The sequence below is a fragment of the Nelusetta ayraudi genome, unplaced genomic scaffold, assembly GCF_046127955.1.
Source record: "Nelusetta ayraudi isolate G7.1 ecotype Tasmania unplaced genomic scaffold, CSIRO-AGI_Nayr_v1 ptg000018l, whole genome shotgun sequence".
Lineage (NCBI taxonomy): Eukaryota > Metazoa > Chordata > Actinopteri > Tetraodontiformes > Monacanthidae > Nelusetta > Nelusetta ayraudi.
The window spans coordinates 774,754-795,493 of NW_027466068.1; the positions used below are offsets into that span (position 1 = coordinate 774,754).

Below are 20,740 nucleotides of genomic sequence, written 5' to 3' on the forward strand. Positions count from 1 at the left end.
GGCCTGAGTTACAAGTTACGGCACTTTTTGTGCCTTCCGTGTCCCCGGAAATATATTATACTTTGTGTACTGACCGTGTTTTTGTTTTGTATTTTTGCGAGACATTTTAATAGGGCTTAGAATGATTTGGTTTCATACTGTTGACTTGTATCAAAACACTGTCCTAGCAGAGAAAATATGTACGCTGAAATGATCACTTCAGTCATAGAGTCGTTTATTATTAGACAAGAATATCTGCACAACTTACATCCACACCAAGCACAAAGCAGGAAAAGCTCTATACAACCGATGTTACCATGCTGGCGTGAACATCGCTATAAGGAGTGAAACTTGCGAGTCAAAATCGCTGCCTCTTCAGTTTCGCTGCCAGGGAACACAACACACATAACAAGCAGAGCACAGAGTTAGCGGTGGTGGCTAACAGTTCATCAACACGATTCAGCGGTTGTACGTTGCAAGTAGTCTTAAAACTAATGTTGCTTGAGGTCACAATACACTCACAGTCCTCATACATGTTTTCAAATATTGCCATGGCTGATTATTCTCTCATCGTCCACCAGGGGGCCGAGTCGAGCCCGTCTGGCTGCAGACCGGTGTTCCATCGCATCCGCATTAGCCTGAACAAACCTCCAACATTTTCTCTGTTCGTTCTACTCCGACGGTTGTGGTCCTTGGTGCTTCGGTAGTCGCTCGGTATTTTTTATTTTATATTTTTTAATTTCCCTGACACCAAAAAAAACATTTTCTTGGAGCAGCGCATTGCGGAATCACTTCCGGGGTAGGGCGGAACCAGTCCGAGAGGGTGCCGGAGCTTGGCCATGAAAGGAGATCTGGCACACAATGGCGTCATTCCGTGCCCAGTGTTGAAAAATCTCCGTGAACGGAGCGTTTAGAACCATACCCAACAATTTGCAGGGCTCACGTCCAAACGCATGAACGTCATTATTTGACGATATCGAGATCGTTTGACGATAGGGTTCAACATTGTAACAGTTTTTAAAGCTCAGAAAAGTGGAAAAGCATCATAGGTGCCCTTTAACTTATACCAAAGTAAATTCCATTGCACAACCATTGTTCTTTAAAGTAAATGTGAACTATGATCTTCATTCAGGGTCAAAATGAAATTCATTGTTTCAGGCATCTATCAAATTCAATACCAATAATCTGATTTAGGGAGTCATTTGCTTACGCAGTGTTGAGTTTTTCAATTGTATTCTCACACATGGGGTTTCCTGTCCTTTTTCAGAATGCGTATAAAGAAAATACATTGGACATCTATTTGCAGAAACATATTTTTTCCCAAAACATATATTTTTTTTCAAACCAAAAATGATTAGCACTACTTTTCCATAATTTGGACAGTTTAGTGATTTGACAGTTTATTCAGGAGTAACAAAATAGAATCAAACATTGCATATATTTCTTTTCTCTTTAGACAATTTTTTTCCTCTTCAATTTCTGTTTGTCAGGAGGGTTAGAAAAATGACGGTTACAAAATCAAATTCTTACTTGACTGTCATCAGTACATTTCTTATTTAGAGATCTGATTTTGTTGAGACCAGCAGCACGAAAGCAATCCGCTCACTGAAATGTGATTAAGTACTCTGGGTATGCCTGATTATCAGTGAAGACGACAAACATGGTGGGATTGGTAGCCCTATCTGTGACGCTGTCGTACAGGTCTGTGCTGTTTACTGAGCTTTTGTTTGGAGGCGTAATGAGGCCAGCTTTTCCCGGGGTGAAGTCTCCGACCAGGACCCTGGCCAGGTACATGCGCTTGTGCCCGCTGGTGTCAGGTGCGGCGTAGCCGTTGGCTGAGTACTTGGGGTCCACTGCAAAGTAGGTGCCTTTGCCGAACATGGCCGCTGCATGAAGACAGACACAAAAGGACCACGGGGCCACAGTTAGAGTCAACTGAGCGTCAACACGTGACATCACAGCTGACCACAGGGTCTTGCTTTACGTTACCGTGAGTTCCTGCAAAGCCGCGGTCGAAGCCTCGGTTGTTTATCCAGTCGACCGATTTGGCATTGGTTCCATGGAAAAGTTGCCTTTCATTGTTCTTGTGGTTGTTCTTCACCTCCAGCTGCTTCTTCATCAGCTGGTAGCCCTGCCACAGCGTTGTGTTTTGGATACGCTCAATCTGCCAGTCAGACAACAGCACTTTTATTCCTGAGTTCTTAAATAGAGTCGGAGACAACCTGCCGCTCTCAGCCTCGGCCGAATCCAACATTCTGTTACCAGTTTAAAAATGACTTGACACTGTGAAACGTGCAACGCCGACGAGCTTCAAGCAGCGACTCACACTGATGATATTTGCCTGCAGTCCGGTCTTGTTGGTTTTGGCCTCCACGTCAATGAACTCGGGCGAACCGACAGGCAGCTTGACCGTCTTGACCAAGTTGCCCTGCATGTTCTCCCACTCTGGAGGCACAGCAGCTGCAGATGTGAAGGAGTGAATGCACATATGAGCCGTTACTGTCTTTCGGTGTACTGTTCAATGAATTCAACTGCTGACAGACAGAAAACAAAACTACATGAAAGAAGGGAGAATGGAACAAACTTTCTATCCTGTTTTGTTACGTTATTCTATTGCACTTTCAATCTTTGAATGTGGTCATGTTCATGATATCTTTGGTGCAGGTAGTTCCTTAACATATATATAGCTATAGATGTGAACATGTAAAGGATTTTGCAGACAGAAAGACTGACCCTTCATGTCTTGTCTCTGCAGCTCCACCACTTTACGGCCGTCAGCTGAATTGGCTTTTTGCTGAAACACGTCTGCATGGTAGGGTTTGTTGCTGATCTTGATTTTCACATGTTGTTTATTGTTAATCAGAGCCTCCTCCAGGAGGAGGTTGGTGTCAAGGTCAAAGGCCACCATGGTCCCGTCATCCTGCTGAAAGTACCACTGCAATTGTTGACTTATCATCTTGGCCTTCAACTTTTTCTCCACTCCCCTCTGCACCCTCTGGATGATCCCCCTGATGACCAACAAGCCAAAAAAAACATGTCAGGAAGGTTTTCAGGAAGCTCTAGTCCTTCCCATTCCTTGCTGTGCCTGTGATTGGCTTGCTGACCTGAGTTCTGCATCAGCAGTGAAGACGTCTCTGGTCAGACCCTCCAGGCGGATGGAGGGCTCCTGGTCCCAACCACCCATTTCCAGACTGATGCTAACCGTCAACTGCCTCTGCAGAGCACTTATTTTGTCCATGTCCGCCTGTGAAAGCTGGCTTATGTAGTGATCCTTGATGGTTTTCACGGCATGCTCAGCCACAATTAACTCGTTAATCCTCTGCTTGGCCTGACTTAAAGCCTTTAGTGGTGACAGAGTGGTGACGCAGTTACAGACTGAACAGAAGATGACTGTCTCTCGCCCAGAAGGAGGACGAGGATTTGGGAAATTTTGAAGAACATCTCGTATACATTGAAACACAGAATAAAGGCGTGTTCACCATGTCGTTGTCTGCACAGAGTAGAAACACTGTGGGCTCGAACTCCTCCTTCTGGAGAACCACAGATTCAGCAGCTGGCTGCTCCTCCGCCCATCCCAGAAATTTCCCAGAAAAATCCAAGACTTTGTCTGAAAAGGCATCAGAACATGTTGAGTTACAAAGCACCCTTTAGTCTTCAGTGGAGAAGATGAGGATTGTTGGGAGGTCAAGATTTGAGACATATACCTTTCAGGTAGGTAAGGATAGTCTTTTCCTGCAGTTGCTCGCCCTCCCTTTTCTTCATGCTCCCGTGAAACTCTGTCATCATGGCTGTCTGGAAAATCAGGATCTTTATGTTGCGAACCAACTTTGGTTGTTTTTTCCTCACAAAGTCCACCGCGGCGTCCACCATGGCGTCCGCCACTGCAGAGGGACTGGCTCCACCTTGACCTGAGGGCCAGAGGAGGGCAGCAGCTCATGTTGATGTCAACGTTGATGTTACGGACAGGTACATCTGGTTCCTCCCTGCATAATTGTGGATGTCTGCACAGACCTGTTCCCAAAGCTGGGAAGGCAACGGAGCTGAACTTGTTCTCCTCGCAGAGCTTCAGCACTGAGTAAACAACTTCCTTGATCTTTGTGGCGTCATTGGTCCCAGCTACATGGATGATGTTTTTGCTGGGCAGCTGCCCAGCCGACGTCAGGATCATTGGACACTGCCGGTTACCTGCCGTCTTCACTGAGAGGGCAAGAACACAGGACCAGTCAGCTGATAAACCGCTCCACACGTTGACACCACATGTTGACGTGCACAGAAGCAGAAGTGATTGTGTGAACGGATTGTCTGGCTAGATTTGTCCTTTGTTGGGGTTAGTTTGGAACGTCAAGTGGCAAGACCAGCCTTATAACCTCTCTGCTGAACTACAGTCATGCACACAGTACATCATACATCTTTATGGCAGTGATTGCACTTAACTGTATGAAAACAAAGCAGTAGAAGAGGGTGGAGCTACGTACAAATCTCGTCACACTCGCTCTGAACTGTTGGCCCAGCACTGTCCAGAATGGCTTTGGACACTCCTGAAACAGAGAATGAAACAAATGTCAGCAGAAATAAAGTTGCTTGTATTGAAAGATGATTGCATTTGACTTTTTATGCTTCTTCTCTTCTTCTTCTTCTGCCGCATTATCCGGGGTCGGATAATGCGGCCTCAGCAGAGATGCCCAGACCTCCCTGGCCCCAGTCACCTCCTCCAGCTCATCCGGTGGGACCCCAAGGCGTTCCCAGGCCAGCCGGGAGACATAGTCCCTCCAGCGTGTCCTGGGTCTTCCCCGAGGCCTCCTCCCGGTGGGACATGCCCAGAACACCTGCCCAGGGAGGCGTCCAGGAGGCATCCGGAACAGATGCCCGAGCCACCTCAGCTGGCCCCTCTCGATGCGGAGGAGCAGCGGCTCTACTCCGAGCTCCTCCCGGGTGACTGAGCTTCTCACCCTATCCCTCAGGGTACGCCCAGCCACCCTGCGGAGGAAACTCATTTCGGCCGCTTGTATTCGCGATCCCGTTCTTTCGGTCACTACCCAAAGCTCGTGACCATAGGTGAGGGTGGGAACGTAGATCGACCGATAAATCAAGAGCCTCGCCTTTCGGCTTAGCTCCTTCTTCACCACGACGGACCGGTACAGCGACCGCATCACTGCAGACGCCGCACCGATCCGCCTGTCGATCTCACGCTCCATCCTCCCCTCACTCGTGAACAAGACCCCGACATACTTGAACTCCTCTACCTGAGGCAGGATCTCCCCATAGACCCGTAGAGGACAAACAACCTTTTTCCGGTCGAGAACCATGGCCTCGGACTTGGAGGTGCTGATTCTCATCCCAGCCGCTTCACATTCGGCTGCAAACTGCCCCAGCGCACGTTGGAGGTCCTGGCTCGACGAAGCCAACATGACCACAACATCTGCAAAAAGTATAGACGCAATCATGTGGTTCCCGAACCAGACTCTCTCCGGCCCATGGCTGCGCCAAGAAATTCTGTCCATGAAAATGATGAACAGAACCGGTGACAAAGGGCAGCCTTGCCGGAGTCCAACACGCACTGGGAAAAGGTCTGACTTACTGCCGGCAATGCGAACCAGACTCCTGCTCCGATCATACAGGGACCGCACGACCCCTAACAGAGGGCCCCGGACCCCATACTCCTGGAGCACCCCCCACAAGATGCGTCGAGGGACACGGTCGAACGCCTTTTCCAGATCCTCAAAGCACATGTAGACTGGTTGGGCGAACTCGCATGAGCCCTCGAGCACCCGGCGGAGAGTATGGAGCTGGTCCAGTGTTCCACGACCCGGACGGAACCCGCACTGTTCTTCCTGAATCCGTGGTTCGACTATCGGCCGTATCCTCCTCTCCAGCACCCTGGAATAGACTTTACCGGGGAGGCTGAGGAGTGTGATCCCTCTATAATTGGAGCACACCCTCCGGTCCCCCTTTTTAAAAAGAGGAACCACCTCCCAGATCTGCCAGTCCAGTGGCACTGTCCCCGACCACACGATGTTACAGAGACATGTCAGCCTCGACAGTCCCTGCACATCCAGAGACTTGAGGTACTCGGGGTGGATATCATCCACCCCGAGTACCTGACTGCCTTGGTGACTTCGGCTTGGGTAATGGACAAGTCCTCTCCTGGTCCCCTGCCTCTGCTTCCTCCGCGAAAGACGTGACGGCAGGATTGAGGAGATCCTCGAAGTATTCCTTCCACCGCCGGATAACATCCCCAGTCGAAGTCAACAGCTCCCCACCTGCACCATAAACAGTGTCGGTGGCGAACTGCTTCCCCCTCCTGAGGCGCCGAATGGTTTGCCAGAACTTCTTCGAGGCCGACCGAAAGCCCTCCTCCATGGCCTCCCCGAACTCCTCACAAGCCCGAGTTTTTGCCTCCGCTACCGCCCGAGCTGCAGCACGCTTGGCTTGCCGGTACCCGTCAGCTGCTTCCGGGGTCCCACAAGCCACAGGCTCGATAGGTCTCCTTCTTCAGCTTGACGGCATCCCTTACTTCCGGTGTCCATCACCGGGTTCGGGGGTTACCGCCACGACAGGCACCGGAGACCTTACGACCACAACTACGAGCAGCTGCGTTAACAATAGAGGGGGAGAACATGGTCCATTCGGACTCAATGTCTCCGACCTCCCCCGGGATCTGGGAGAATCTCTCCCGGAGGTGGGAGTTGAAGACTGCACTGACAGAGGGCTCAACCAGACGTTCCCAACAGACCCTCACAATACGTTTGGGCCTGCTGGGTATTTCCGGTCTCCTCCCCGCCAGCGGATCCAGCTCACCACCAGGTAGTGATCAGTTGACAGCTCAGCCCCTCTCTTCACCCGAGTGTCCAAAACACAGGGACGGAGGTCAGACGACACGACAACAAAGTCGATCATCGACATCCGCCCCAGGGCATCCTGATGCCAAGTGCACCGGTGGACACCCCTGTGCTCGAACATGGTGTTTGTCACGGACAAACTGTGACTAGCACAGAAGTCCAGCAACAAAACACCATTCGGGTTCAGATTAGGGAGGCCGTTCCTCTCAATCACGCCTCTCCAGGTCACACTGTCGCCGCCCCCATGTGCGTTGAAGTCCCCCAGCAGAACAACGGAGTCTCCAGTCGGAGCACCATCCAGCACCCCTCCCAAGGACTCCAAGAAGGCCGGGTACTCTGCACTGCCATTCGGGCCATAGGCCGAAATGACAGTGAGAGACCTGTCCCCAACCCGAAGGCGCAGGGATGCGACCCTCTCGTTCTCCGGGGTAAACTCCAACACGTGGCGGCTAAACTGTGGGGCAATAAGCACGCCCACACCTCAAGGAGCTGGGTTCCAGAGCCCATGCTGTGCGTGGAGGTGAGCCCGACTATATCTAGCCGGTACCTCTCAACCTCCTGCACAAGCTCAAGCTCCTTCGCCCCCAGCGAGGTGACATTCCTCAGCCTCGGAGCCCACAGGAGGTAGGACCCACGTCGCTCGTTCGGGCTGGGCCGAACAAGCCTTTTATGCCTAAGATTAAATTGCTCCAGTACCAAAAACCTTCTACTGGAATCAAGAACACAGAACATTCAAAAACACTGAACGGCTTTGATGATCTGCAAAGTTTTTGCACAGTCAACAGACCTGACTTCAGAGTAAAATTCTGATTGGAGGAGTTGACAATAGCATCAGAGGCGTCCTTGGTGATGTCGCCTGACGACACTTCGAGTGCAACTGGTCCCATCTGCATGTGATAGACGCCGAGGGAGGGCGACGACACACGGCTGAAGGCCACGGATGGCACTGAAACACACACACACACACACACACACACACACACACACACACACACACACACACACACACACACACACACACAGATGATTAGTCAGATGATTCACCGGAAAGTTTTTTCTGGTCCCTTTTTGGCAAACGATTTATAACAATTTATAGGCACTGGTGCGTCTTACCTGGGGACTGCTGTGATTGGCCGTAAGATTCCACTGCTCGTGGAAGTTCATCCCTGTCTTGGAGGTCTTTCAAAGGACGCCAAGCATTGAACTGCCTGGAAAAACTCTGAGCACAATATTGACCATTTTGTTAAAAGCTGAGGAAAAGTCAGTATTAAAAGCCTGACACACACAATGATGTAATATCTTATAATGATATGATGAGGTATATCTTTTATAATGTACTCCTTTACCCAGTTGGTAGGCAAACTGGAGAGTCTGGGTTTGTTACCCTTATAGAGCGGGAATTATCATGGAAGAGTTCCAAGTTGTTGAATGTTTACAACTATTGACACATAATTGTAAGAGTCCAGGCCCATGGCTTTGCTCCTAGCTTGTTCCTGGGATATTCTATGATTGTTGAGGTGTCAGAGAGAGAGTTCCTCAACCTGAATTGGACTTGGATAAAGTCAGGTCTTTCACACTGTACCAAAACATACCCGTGGACAAGGACTTACATCAGCGGTCTTGGCATCAGTGGGATGGACCACAATGAGCACCTCTTTCAGGTGACGCGATGCCCTCCTAGAGCTGAACCTGTGTATCTCCTTCAGCAGGGTCATGCACACCAAGTCTCTGGGGAAGTTCAGGTTTCCTGTCCCGATTGCCGGGAAGGACAGTGACTGCATGTGAAGCTTCTCTGCTTCGTCCATGCAAAATCTGATGATCGATGTCAAATCCTGGAACAAAAGCAGGAAGCAGAATCAGCAGGGGGTCTGAGTAGTTGGAAACATAGCATTTTTATTTTGGAAGGTAAATTTATTCCTGCTTATATATTCAAAAATAATCACTTACATTTTCTGCATTACCAGCACCTTTGTCCCAAAAAGGGCAAACAGCATGAAAGACCTTCTGACACGACAGCTTGAAGCCATCGGTGATGACAATGTCGCCGAAGCGCGCCACACTTCCACCTGCAGTCATGACAGCAGACTGCAGGCTAGGCCCAGCAGCCTGTAGCAGTGCTTTGGAAACGGCCCCCTGTTTCAGGTTCAAGTTCTCCGCAATGGTGTTGACAATGACGCACGTCTGAGAACCACAGACACAATAGCCAAGATTAAGTAATGCTGGCTTTGGTTCATTTTCAAATCAATCCCAGCTTCAAAGGGGCAAAGCATGGAGCAATTGAATCGAAGTCTCAATACCATAAGAACCTGGAGACACTCACTGTCTGGTCCTCGATGTTGCCCTTCCAGAGAACAATCTTCAAACCTTCGGCGGTGGTCTGCTTGAGGTCTCCTCTGCTGCAAATCAAAATGTTTCAACTTAGCACACGTCCTTGTGTGCTTTAAAATATTAGCCAGCCAGTCAAGTTCTCTAAGCACTTCTTAACCTTTGCTCATTGCACTGCTGCCACAAGGTACTACGAACCTTTGTCTTGAATTATTGGCAATGCAATTGAAATTTTGAAAAGGTGAGATGGGATCCTCTGCTACCTGCACAGCGCTCTCTGTGACACTGTTTCAGGACTAGTGTCTGTCCAAAGTAACACGGTACGACAATGGGACAGCTAGGTGTGCTTTGTCAAGATTAGGAAAGTGATTCTTCCTGTTACAAGTCAGCAAATTGTAGAAATGAAACAACCATTTTTTGGCAGTAGAACTACTAAATCTCCAATCACATGGTTTTATATGTCAATTTTAAGGTGGTTGCTAACACTTGTTAAAGAGCCGCGTAGCCTCCAGACCTGCTGCCCATTGGGCGTTGACTTCTGCCTCTTTGGGATTTTGCTGCCGCCGCCCATCTGGCTCCTCCTGCTTCTTCCTCTCCTCTTCTCTCAGCAAAATGACCACCTCTGCCTGAATGACCCTGGCCTTCAGGGAAATGGCTTGGACCTTCACCTTCCTGAAACCTGTAAGCGGGGAAATGGTTAATGTACAGTGTCTTGTCATTCATTGACAGACCCAGCTGTCGTTGGTTACACCGTGATTAAATACGTCAACTTACCCAGAAACCACGGCCTCTGCTCCTCCTTCTTGCTGCACTGCAGTCAGAATAGGCTTAAGGTCTGAGAAGACTAACTGGACAGCGGTGGTCAGTTCTCTCACTGTGCTGGCATTGTTGTCCACCAAATCTATTTGATTCAAAGATCCTGGGCCTTCCACGCTGTCGCAGTACTCTCGCACTGCTTCTGCGATGGTGTCAGCACAGAGGCGCACCGGGAAATCGAATACGCCTGAGCTGATGGCCGGCAGTGCCACACTGGTGCAGTTGACCTTTGCCGCTTCTCTCAAACTCTGCCTGACAGCCCGCCTCAAAAGGCGCACAGATGTTTTCTTGTCATGGTCGAGGAATCTTGGGCCAACAGCGTGCACAACATATTTGCACGGCAGGTTACAGCCTCCGGTGACGACGGCGTCGCCTGGCCTCAGGGGTCCTCGTGCGGTGATGCAGTCATTTGAGATTTTTTGCAGCTCTGTTCCTGCAGCCTTGAGCAGTGCCAGAGCCAACCCACCCTCGTGCTGCAGTGTCTCATTGGCTGCATTGACCACAGCGTCTACACTCAGACGACAGATATTTGCCTTTCTGACTGACACCAGGACTCCACTGGTTGTCTGGACTTTGTAGTGGCAAACAACGGCTTCTTCCCCACTGTCTTCATCGTCCTCGTCTTCTTCCTGATTCTCCGACATGGGCAGCACCACGCAGTTCAGGTCGATCATTAGCGAAGACAGCATGATGCTCCCTTGGGTGAGAAAGTACTTCTTTGCTCCTGGCTTGTCTATGACATACCTGTCAGTGGCCAGAACACTTGTCAGTTTTTGAAGATGAGATTTGGCATTTTGGACATGAATACGGGCCCCAGAAATAGTCATCTTCTGCCTTTTTGGGTCAAAATCAATTTTAACAAAATTTTCCTCCTTAATGGTTGTAAATTCTTGCACTTTTTTCATCGTTATAAATTGTAAAACAGCGGCAGACTTGAGGCGAAAGGTTTCTTGAACCCGGGAGTAGTTAAAAATAAATTCCTGCAGATTGCGACTGACTTCATCCACTGGATTCTGAAAGCCAGACACCAAGATGGAGGCCCCTCCCACTGCATGGTTCTGGATTGTTACAGTTTTCTTCTTTGAGGTGTTGTATGTGTCCAGAAGCTGTTGATTCAGGGTCACCCACTCTGGACGCTGAATAACTTCTTGATCATCTACAACCACAGTCTGCTGGGACAAAGATGTCCTGATCTTGGTCTCTGCATCATTAAGGGCACTTGGAGAACTGGCCAACAGAGATACCCCTGTATTCTCAATGCTCAAGATGGCATTGATACCTTGAGACATAAAGAGATCCTGTGATATTTCTAGCGGATCCCAATTATTCAGGAAATCCAAAAGACCTGCAGACAGATCAATTTGTTTTTTACTCATATTCATCTTCTTCTCCAGAATCCAATCCTTAAGTTTCAAAAACTCTTCAGGAAGTCCTTCTATGGCCAGCTTCTGAGTGTGTCCATTGTAGGAGATACTCATGTCAGGGGAAAAATCTTGCCTGGCTTTTTCCAAGCCTTCCTGCTGCAGCATGTGGTACATGGGAGGGGACAAATCCATGTCCTTCTGAACAGCCTCTGTTTGCCTTTGAATCTGACTCATGATTTTGTTTACAATCTTCTCCAATGGAGCTCTGATTTGTTTAATAAAGTCAGCAGGGCCGGCCACGGTCAAGAGGTCTCCAGTGGCGTCTACAACCAGGGCAGCGTCTTCCTTCACCAGCAGACGGACGTCTTTCTCTGCTGCCTTCCAAGCAGCTGTGTTAACGGTACACTCGAAGGCCACGTAGTGAGACAGAAGCTGACGGAAAGCCTCCTGGGCACTCTTCTTCCACTTATCCACCATGTTGCTATTCACGCCTGGCTGCCGCATAAAGCTTGGGAGAGGTCTGAGTTTGACTTCTGAGCCTTCCAGATCCACACTGCAGAAGTAGGCAGTCATCTGATCATTGATGCCTTTTAAGAGTTTCTTCAAGAGGAGGAATTGCAAGATGGCATGCTGAACCTTCTCAGTGAAGGCCTTTGGTGGCTGACATGTCGGTCGATCCATTCCATACAGGGCACTGCCCAGGGACAGGTAGTATGGATACACCTTGACTGGAGCGGACTTGATGTCATGGTGTTGTTTGGTGCAGATACGTTTCACAACTGCAGTGAACAGGAAGCAAAAAGCCGACACTGATAAGTTGTCTAGATCGTAAAAGAGTAGGTACAGCTGAATATTACTGGACACATCAAGCTTATCTGGAGGGATTCTGTTTTAAGACCACCAAAATCCAATTGGCTCAATTGATTTGTACTATTTAATGGTGCTCAAATGGTGACAATCCTCTGGTTATGGTCCAGTTCCTATTTTTCATTCTGGGAAATTCTGTGTTCACTTGTGCCCAAACAAACTGTCTCACTGTAATTAGAATTAGCCTTTCCTAAGTTTGTCTTTGCATCAATTTAAATGTAATATATTCTGTACAATTCAAGGTAACTCATCACAAGTGCAAGGAAAAATATGAACCTTCAGGGTCAGTGAATGAGACAATGGCAGCCTGTTCCCCAGCAATCATGATGACTTTGTCCGGCTGTGACCAGGTCTCCTCAAAATACATCTCCAACATATCTATGAGAAATAACAGTGTTTGGTCCACAGTAGCATAAACAATAAAGAAGACAAGGCAAGGAGGAGAACTGCTGTTAATGTGTTTTTCATTTTCCAACAGGAAGACAAAGGGGAAACAGCGACCTTACAAGAGAGCAAATTAAAAAGTTGTGTTTGTTGTTTTTGTTTGCTCGTACCTCCAACTACTGAGGGAGGAAGCTCCTCCACCCGGACGCTCAGCGCCGCCTCCAGCGGCCGAGCAGTCAGTCCCTGAGACTGCAGCCGCTGGCTGGACTGAAACGTCTGCACATCTGCACAACATCAGCATATATTTCAACAAGCATGTTTTCTCTGTGTGATCTGGAACCACTGAGGTTGTGTGTTGCCTTTCTGACCTGCAGGCACGTTGAAGGTGGCCACTGCTGCATTGGCCTCCCAGATGATCTCCAGGCTGTACTTGCTCTCATTCAAACCTGACACATTTTCTACAAACATAGACAGCAGGTCTCTGGACATGTTGCTCTGAATGTTGCCAAAGACTATAGCAGTCCTGGAATCAGCCTCCGACTCTAACAGAGAAATAGAAAAAACTTTCATCAGCTCTTCATCAGTAAATATAAAATACCCAGCCAGCTTTCAAGCACTGTACTTTTTAAAAAATTAAAAATTATTGATTGGTTTGTCATTTGACTATATTCCACGTTCTCCACTTACCAGTTTGACCGCCACTGGAAGCCCCACCCCCCGGAACAGTCTGGGCTTCCTCTGAACCTTTTATTGACAGTGAAAGCAAATAAATGTGAGAAATAAAGTTGGTCCAGTTAAAGCGGAGATCACATGACCTCTGGTAATTTTGAAAAACAACATTCAAAAGTCTCAGATTAAAAAAAATTGTTGATTTTCATTCTAATTTAGATTATTTATTTTATACGAATGTATTATTATGTTGTTGTTTTTTTGTTTTTTTTTTAAATATCAGGTTTCTAGTCAAACTGAAACAAAAACCTTAAATCAACAAAAAGAAAGTAAATAAACCATCTTTGTCAAAACATGGCTGGGCAGGTAAACAACTCTCTGACACTGAACACTTTAGTCTGTAGGGGGCAGTAATGAGCACAAAGTTCAGAGCAAAAAAACAAAGACAAGCACAACTTATTATTGAAGTTGATGAGGTTGTAAACATGTTTTGAGGCAGACAGGAACAGTAAAGTTCGACATCACAGCTGTACAGGTACTGGACGGGACGGTGTAGAAGAAGAAGTGGAGCGCTCTCAGAGACAGGCTCCCTCTACTGGAGGGACTGTAAAATTATCAACCTGACATGGAAAGCCTGTAAGAATTCTGTGGACAGAGGCAACAGTAACCTGAAAACATCTGTTGTTTTACTAAAGGCGATGTGAAATGAGGATTTGGTTGGATTGAGGACAGAATTAAGGCCCTGAGGTTTAAAAACAGAAGAAAGAAGATTCACCTGCGCTGCCATCAGGGCTCAGTGAGATCTGTTGGTGGAAGAAGAGAACAGATCAGACGAAGACAACCAGGACAATTCTAAATTTAAAAATGCTCGTGGGCACAAAATGATGATGACACATGACTAAAACTACAGCTTCTCAGTGATTCAAGCTGACTGGAAATCACAACACAACATAACAGATACAGAATCACTCAGTCTGTTTCTCTAAACCTGGATGTTTCCTCTTATATTTGATTAATGTGACTTGTGATGTGACATAAGATGGAAAACAAGTCAACATTATTAATGCACAAACAAATATAACATCCACAGAAATGTTTTTTTTATTATTATCTTTTGCAACCTTCTTCCACTGTAAAATGTGGTCAAAGGACACATTTACAGCAGCATCACTGTAAATGTTTAACACAATGTGCTGAATTATGTCTGACTCATTCGGGTCACCACCTACACCTGTATTCTTACGCACATCTGTAAGAACTTGTGTGCTGGGCAGACACAGTTATGATCTTGGTATTTTTGTGCCAGTTGAACCATATAACCAGACACGTATCTCTGAGTTTGTTTGTTAATTCGCTGGACTAAAGTCGTTTCTTTGTGTCAGAACATTGAGAGAAAACAGTTGTGTGGTGTTGTGAGGGTTGAAAACATGTTCCCTCCAAATTCAGATTGAATCGATATGAAAACTGTTACACAGGTAACACAAAAATACTCTATTCCTTGAACCATGCCCTCTTAACAACATGTCTCCAGTTTATTAGCAGGCAACAAGGGGCCAGGAGGCGGAGACGATGTGTGTCATGTTGGTGATTGACAGGCCTGCGGGGCCGAGCGTCCACTGGACTCACCGATGCAGAACTCAGACGGAGCTTCAAAATCTGCTTTTCCACGACAACTTCATGGTCTTTCCTGGCGAGGACTCGCTCTCTGGCTGCAACCACAGAGGAAAACTGGAGTCTTTATCCTGTTCACAAGCAGGGGAGCGGCCCAGGAAGGAAGTCCCTCAGACACACACGCTCTATCTTTCAGTTTCAAGTCTTTCTACAGTAACGTTGGCCCCAGTTCTGAAAAGAGCCTCCGGGGATCAGCAGCCTAAAGACTATGGAGGTGACCTCCAAACATATGGCAGACCTTAAAACACAAACCAAACACACTATCTTTAGTATTTAAAAAAAAAAAAAAAGCACTGTGGTGTGTGCATTCAAAATTAAAATCGATACTACTACTACTACTACTACTACTACTAATAATAATAATAATAATAGTGAGGGCGGGTGGATTCGGCCGTCGTCACTCAACACCCTAATCCACCTGTTGCAGGCATGCAGTGACTCAGCAGGCCGGAAACAACTTTAATATCTGCGCCACTATTTTGTCCACAACCTCTGATTCTAAAGACCCCCCCCACACACACACACGCACACACTCCAACGCCCCCAAGTCCCCCTCATCTTCCTCAATGTGAAAGTGTCCGGAGTCGGTCAGTCGGTCGCGGCTGCTCACCCTCGGCCGAGCTGAAGAACACGGCGGCCCTCGGGGCTGCGCTGTCCGCCTCCACACGACACTCGCCGCCGCCGCCGGACTTCTTCTTGCTGCCGAAGTAGATCTGCAGCTTGTTGGTGACGATCCGGGTATGGGCCGGACTCCAGTCGCCCTCCACGGTGATCGGCGGACACACAGACTCGGCCATCAGGTACAGACACACCGAACACACTGACGAGAGTCGAAGCAAAGCGACGCCTAAACGGTGGAGTTTCTTTCACTTTCACTTCTCAGAAACACCCACCCTCCCCCATCCTGTTCCTCCGTTCCTCCCTGACTTACTTTAGGGGGGTTAAACCTGATCCAGGGCCTTTCCTTCATCAACATATTTCAAACGCAACTTGTAAATAAGCAAGACTTTGCTGGACCAAAATCAGTCTCACTCCTGCAACGCGTTAGAACCTGTTTTAGTTCAACTTTTGTGGCTCCAGCAGGATGTGTTAGGATGGTGGCTCGGGTAGAGAAGTCAATCGTTTTTTAGTTCACTATGTTTATAAGGTGCTGTCCGGATTAGTGGTCGTTTCTTCTTGCTCGTCACCCACAGCAGAATTTATTGCTGCTGGTTTTACTGCAGCATATCAAGTTGCGATCATAAAAGACGCAATAGACCCGGAACAACAGTGGCACCTGCTGGAGATACTTTGATATAAGTCCCCCCAAAATGATCTATAATTGATTCAACACAAACAGTAACGAACAGATGTCTTCAAACACTCAGAAACAAATTGTATCTGGTTTGTTGGAGGTACTGAGATATTTTTACTTATTGTTTTTTTTGTTTTGTTTGTTTGTTTTACACTTTAGATTTTCACGAGCCGGACCTGGAGGTTTAACATCACTTCAGACTTCACTGGCAGGTTTGTCTTCACCTGCAGAGAAACAGCATCACGAGGGACAGATGCATAAGTGAGAGAGGCAGTCCTGCGCGTGCACGTGTGACGGGAGAGATCTTACCGCTGGTGTTACCTTGTTGCCACTCTGCACTACAGTTCTTCCTCATCCACCACACTGACATCAGCAATGTGAAGGTGTGCTGGATGTAGCTGTTGCTTTGCTGCCAAGTGTTCAGCCCCGCCCTCAGAGAACACACTAAAACATTTTATTGATATTTAGTGAAGCAGTATTGGTTCTCCATTTTAACTGCACCATACTGAAAAGCATCAAACTTCATGGTCCAAATTCATTGAGTTTATTCAGACTTTTATTTTGATACTCTCGAACTGGAAACAGCGTCTATTACCTCCGTAAACTTAATGCAAGGACTGAGACGTGTGGAAGTGTGGAAGCAAGGTAAGTTTGATAGTTTATTTACCTTTTATTGTACTTTTCCTTTACAATGTAAAAATAAATATATGTAAAGTTTACATATATTAAGACTGAAGAAATGTTTATGTCCAAGCAAGCTTACCAAGACTGAGAAGATTGCCTGGAAGAAATATCCAAGATAACTCTGCCGTTTGTTGAGAAGCAGGGTAAAGTGGTTACTATTAAGTGTGAGTGGAAAGGGCTGTTAATTGTTGTATTTACTGACACCTGTAATGGTAGTAATACTGGGTATGGCCAGTGGGTGGCCCATTAGGATGTTGAGCTAGAAAGACGGGAAGAAGGAGACGAAGAGTTTGAGACCTGAAAGTGTAAATGTATGTGCCTGGCTAAGGCCCTGTTTGCACTTGGTCACTTGTAACTGTTTTGGGGGATTGGATCACGAGAACGGATCTCGAAGCATCTGTTCGCACGTCGCATTAACATGCGTCTCGAGCATGCCATTTGTGATCGCATTACACCCCCCCCAGCCCCCGCCGAAACTATGCAAATGCAACATGCGTCATTTCCGTTTTTAACGACTGGGGGCAGTAAAGCGCAAAACCACAAGTATCACCTTCCTGTTTGCGGACTATATCAAGTCACTCGTTTTAATTCTACTGCAGCTCGTATGGATCGGAACGAGGAGTAACGACTGGTGGGATAGAGTGGTGACGACTTTATTGTCGGATCAACAGTGGCTGGCAAATTTTCGGATGCAACGTCGCACATTTAATCACATGTGGGGAAACTGCGACCGCTGCTCCACTGACAAAATACGCTAATCCGGAATGAAATTTATTAGCGTGCTAATAAACGAGTCTAACAAAAATGATTTGTTTTCGCTTCTTGTTTGTAACTTTATAATGACGACGCAGGGAGGTGGGGCGCCGACCAAGTACACGGGAGAGGTGAGTGGAGTAGGCGGTCGTTAATGTGGACTGAGCTCGCATTCTGTTCACACGTCTGTGACGAATGCGTTTTTATGCGATGCGACTATTGTAGTGTATTGGTATTCGGATGACAAAACGGATTTGGACTGTTTGCACTTGGTTACTTAATGTGTTTTTTGCCGATCGGAATACGAAAAACGCATGAAATGACCAAGTGCAAACAGGGCCTTAGAGAAGTGGAGTAAAGTTCTGAACAGTTCACCTGGCTCTTTTCTTGTGACTGAACCACACTACAAATTGGCGACGAGGATGAGCGCTTCTGTACCGAGCCCACCGCCCTTCCTTCCTCATGCGGGTGAACCGCCGATACCTTTTGAAATGTGGCGAAGGATTTTCGACAACTACATGCTCGTTATTCATGCCAGAGGTGACGCATGGCCAGATGCAAGATGGCGTGCGGTGTTACTCCATTGCTTAGGTCCGGAAGGACATCGTCTTTTCTAAACTTTGCCAGAACAAGGTACGACTTACGACGAGGCCTTGTCCGCCCTCGAGAAGCACTTTGTTCCAAAAGTAAATGTCGTAGCCAGCAGACACACTTTCAGACAACGCACTCAACGAGCGGACACAACTGCATCACAGTACGTGGCGGCTTTGAGAGCGTTAGCTTGTCAGTTTGGTTTTGGACAGATGGAGCATGAGATGATACGTGATCAACTGATTTCTAATTCTTATCTTACGGCAGTGAGAGACAAGTTCCTGCTCGAGGACGATCTCACGCTGGAGAGAGCCCTCGCGATCGCATGCCAGGTGGAGGCAGCAGTTAAAAATGCTACACTGCTTTCTTCAGCTAAGACGGTCCCGACTGCGCCGGTACAAGCTGTCAGCGCATCAAAGAAGCGTTTCCGAGGACAAAGAGGAGCTCGCCCCACTTAAGTCCCAGCTTCAGACCGCAGTAAAAAGTGGAACACAAACCAGCAGCAACGTAAGTGCTTCAGATGTGGCTCCAACAAGCACTTGGCAAATGACAAAAACTGTCCAGCAGCTACAGTGAACTGCAATAAATGCGGTAAAAAGGGACATTTCGCCAAAGTATGTCATTCCACTGTTAGTGAAGTAAGAGAAGTTGTTGTTCCAGAACTTGCTGTATTGTGTGTGGATAATGTTAAACTTACTGCAACAACCTATGACAAAATTACCTGCAAAGTCAATATTGAAGCTCCTGAAGGAAATTCTCATGTCCTTGAGTTAGTTGTGGATACTGGAGCGTCTGTGTCTATCCTTCCATAGACAATGTACAGAAAATGTTTCGCAAACTGCTCACTAACTGAACCTCAAGTCAAACTGGTCACTTATTCTAAACGTGAGGTGCCTGTTATCGGTTGCCTGCCAGCAACAGTAGCCATTGCAGAGCAAGACAGCAGAATTTCAGCCTCCTTCCATATTGTCAAAGCTGGATCACCTCTGCTGAGCCTGGACCTCATTAAAGCCCTAAATGTCAACATCATTGGAGGCAAGGTGGACTACAGTGCAGAGACTGATTCAAACATAGCTGGTAAAAACATACAGAACTCAGCACTGCAAATGGTTGATCTGGCTCCACCACAGCAGTTTGGATGTGTGAAAGGGTTCATTCACAAAGTGAACAACAAAGCGCAGCCAGTACGTCAAAAGTTGAGACGCCTACCACTGAGCATACGTAAGGAGGTATCAGTTGAGCTCAACCGCCTACTGCAAGCTGGCATCATAGAACAGGTGGATGCATCTGAATGGGTGAGTCCACTGGTTGTGGCACAGAGACGTGGAGGAAAACCACAGCTGTGCGTGGACTTGCGTGAACCCAACAAGAGTGTAATAATGGACTGTTATCCTCTTCCTCATATGGAGGACATCTTTGCAGAGTTAGCTGGTGCTACACACTACAGCCAAATTGACATGAGTTCTGCTTACCACCAACTACCCTTGCACCCTGACAGCTGAAATCTCACGGCGTTCATAACACATGATGGAGTTTTCAGGTTCACACGAGTTCCCTTTGGCCTGGCATCAGCGCCGTCTGCTTTCCAGAAGATGATGCTGACAATCCTCAAGGATTTGCCAGGAGTTCAAAACTATTTGGATGACATCATCATTTATGGTGACTCAAAAGAAATGCACGACCAACATCTACAAGCTGTTCTGCAGTGCCTGAGAGACGCTGGGCTCCAGATCAACTTTGACAAAAGTTAATTTGGTCAGACCAGCATTCCATTCCTCGGACATGTTGTTTCCAAGGATGGTCTGAGCCCGAGCCCAGATCACCTGACTGCTCTTGCTGAAGCTCCTGCACCAAAAGACATGGCAGCGCTACGTTCTTTCCTGGGATTAACTTCCTGGTTCAGCAAGTTTCTTCTGAACTATGCAACGCTGGTTGAACCACTACGTCAGTTACTCAGAACAAACTCTCAGTCTGAATTGCAATGGGATGCAGCAGCGGACGAAAGCTTTGCTAAACTGAAAACAATGCTTCTTGAGAGTCCAGTACTTGCCATCTATAGCCCAAAGCTTCCAACCTTCATCACGACAGATGCCTCAGACTATGGGTTAGGAGCTGTCCTGACACAACTACATTCAGACAATACTGAACGCATTGTTGCCTTTGCTTCCCGTACACTGTCAGCTGCCGAGAGGAAGTATGCCACAACTGAGAAAGAGGCCCTAGCCTGCGTGTGGGCTGTGGAACGATGGCGTACTTATGTGTGGGGGCACAGATTCACACTCAGAACCGACCATCAAGCTTTGACTACTCTTCTCAACACCAAAGGCATGAATAGAGCTGGCATGAGAATTGCCCGGTGGTCAGCGAGACTGATGCGTTTTCAATATGATGTGCAGTACCGCCAAGGTACACAGGATGTCATGGCAGACTGCCTTTCACGTATTCCCCTTGCTACTTCCAACAGTTCTACCGAAACTGAGCATGAGCTACTGATGGAGATAGCT

At 47.5% G+C, this 20,740-nt stretch overlaps 1 protein-coding gene across 3 annotated transcripts; it reads right to left on the reverse strand.

Annotated features, from left to right (window-relative positions):
• Nucleotides 1-1,353: 1,353 nt before the first annotated feature.
• Nucleotides 1,354-15,793, reverse strand: LOC142887742 (protein mono-ADP-ribosyltransferase PARP14-like). 3 transcript variants are annotated; one of them, XM_076025590.1, is made up of 24 exons: nt 15,525-15,793; nt 14,870-14,952; nt 14,019-14,046; nt 13,262-13,318; nt 12,943-13,116; nt 12,745-12,858; nt 12,467-12,568; nt 9,918-12,102; nt 9,658-9,822; nt 9,139-9,214; nt 8,766-8,999; nt 8,429-8,650; nt 7,932-8,037; nt 7,606-7,764; nt 4,455-4,517; nt 3,991-4,176; nt 3,847-3,887; nt 3,684-3,771; nt 3,459-3,586; nt 3,084-3,319; nt 2,713-2,987; nt 2,306-2,439; nt 1,969-2,143; nt 1,354-1,865 (listed from the first exon to the last, which is right to left on the reverse strand). In XM_076025590.1, exons 1-24 carry the CDS (start codon nt 15,709-15,711, stop codon nt 1,582-1,584), a joined length of 5,502 nt encoding a protein of 1,833 aa, XP_075881705.1. In that variant the 5' UTR covers nt 15,712-15,793; the 3' UTR covers nt 1,354-1,581. The 3 variants fall into 3 exon arrangements, with proteins under 3 accessions (XP_075881705.1, XP_075881704.1, XP_075881703.1); XM_076025589.1 differs by having other exon boundaries at nt 3,684-3,887; nt 9,139-9,211; XM_076025588.1 differs by having other exon boundaries at nt 3,684-3,887.
• Nucleotides 15,794-20,740: the final 4,947 nt, after the last annotated feature.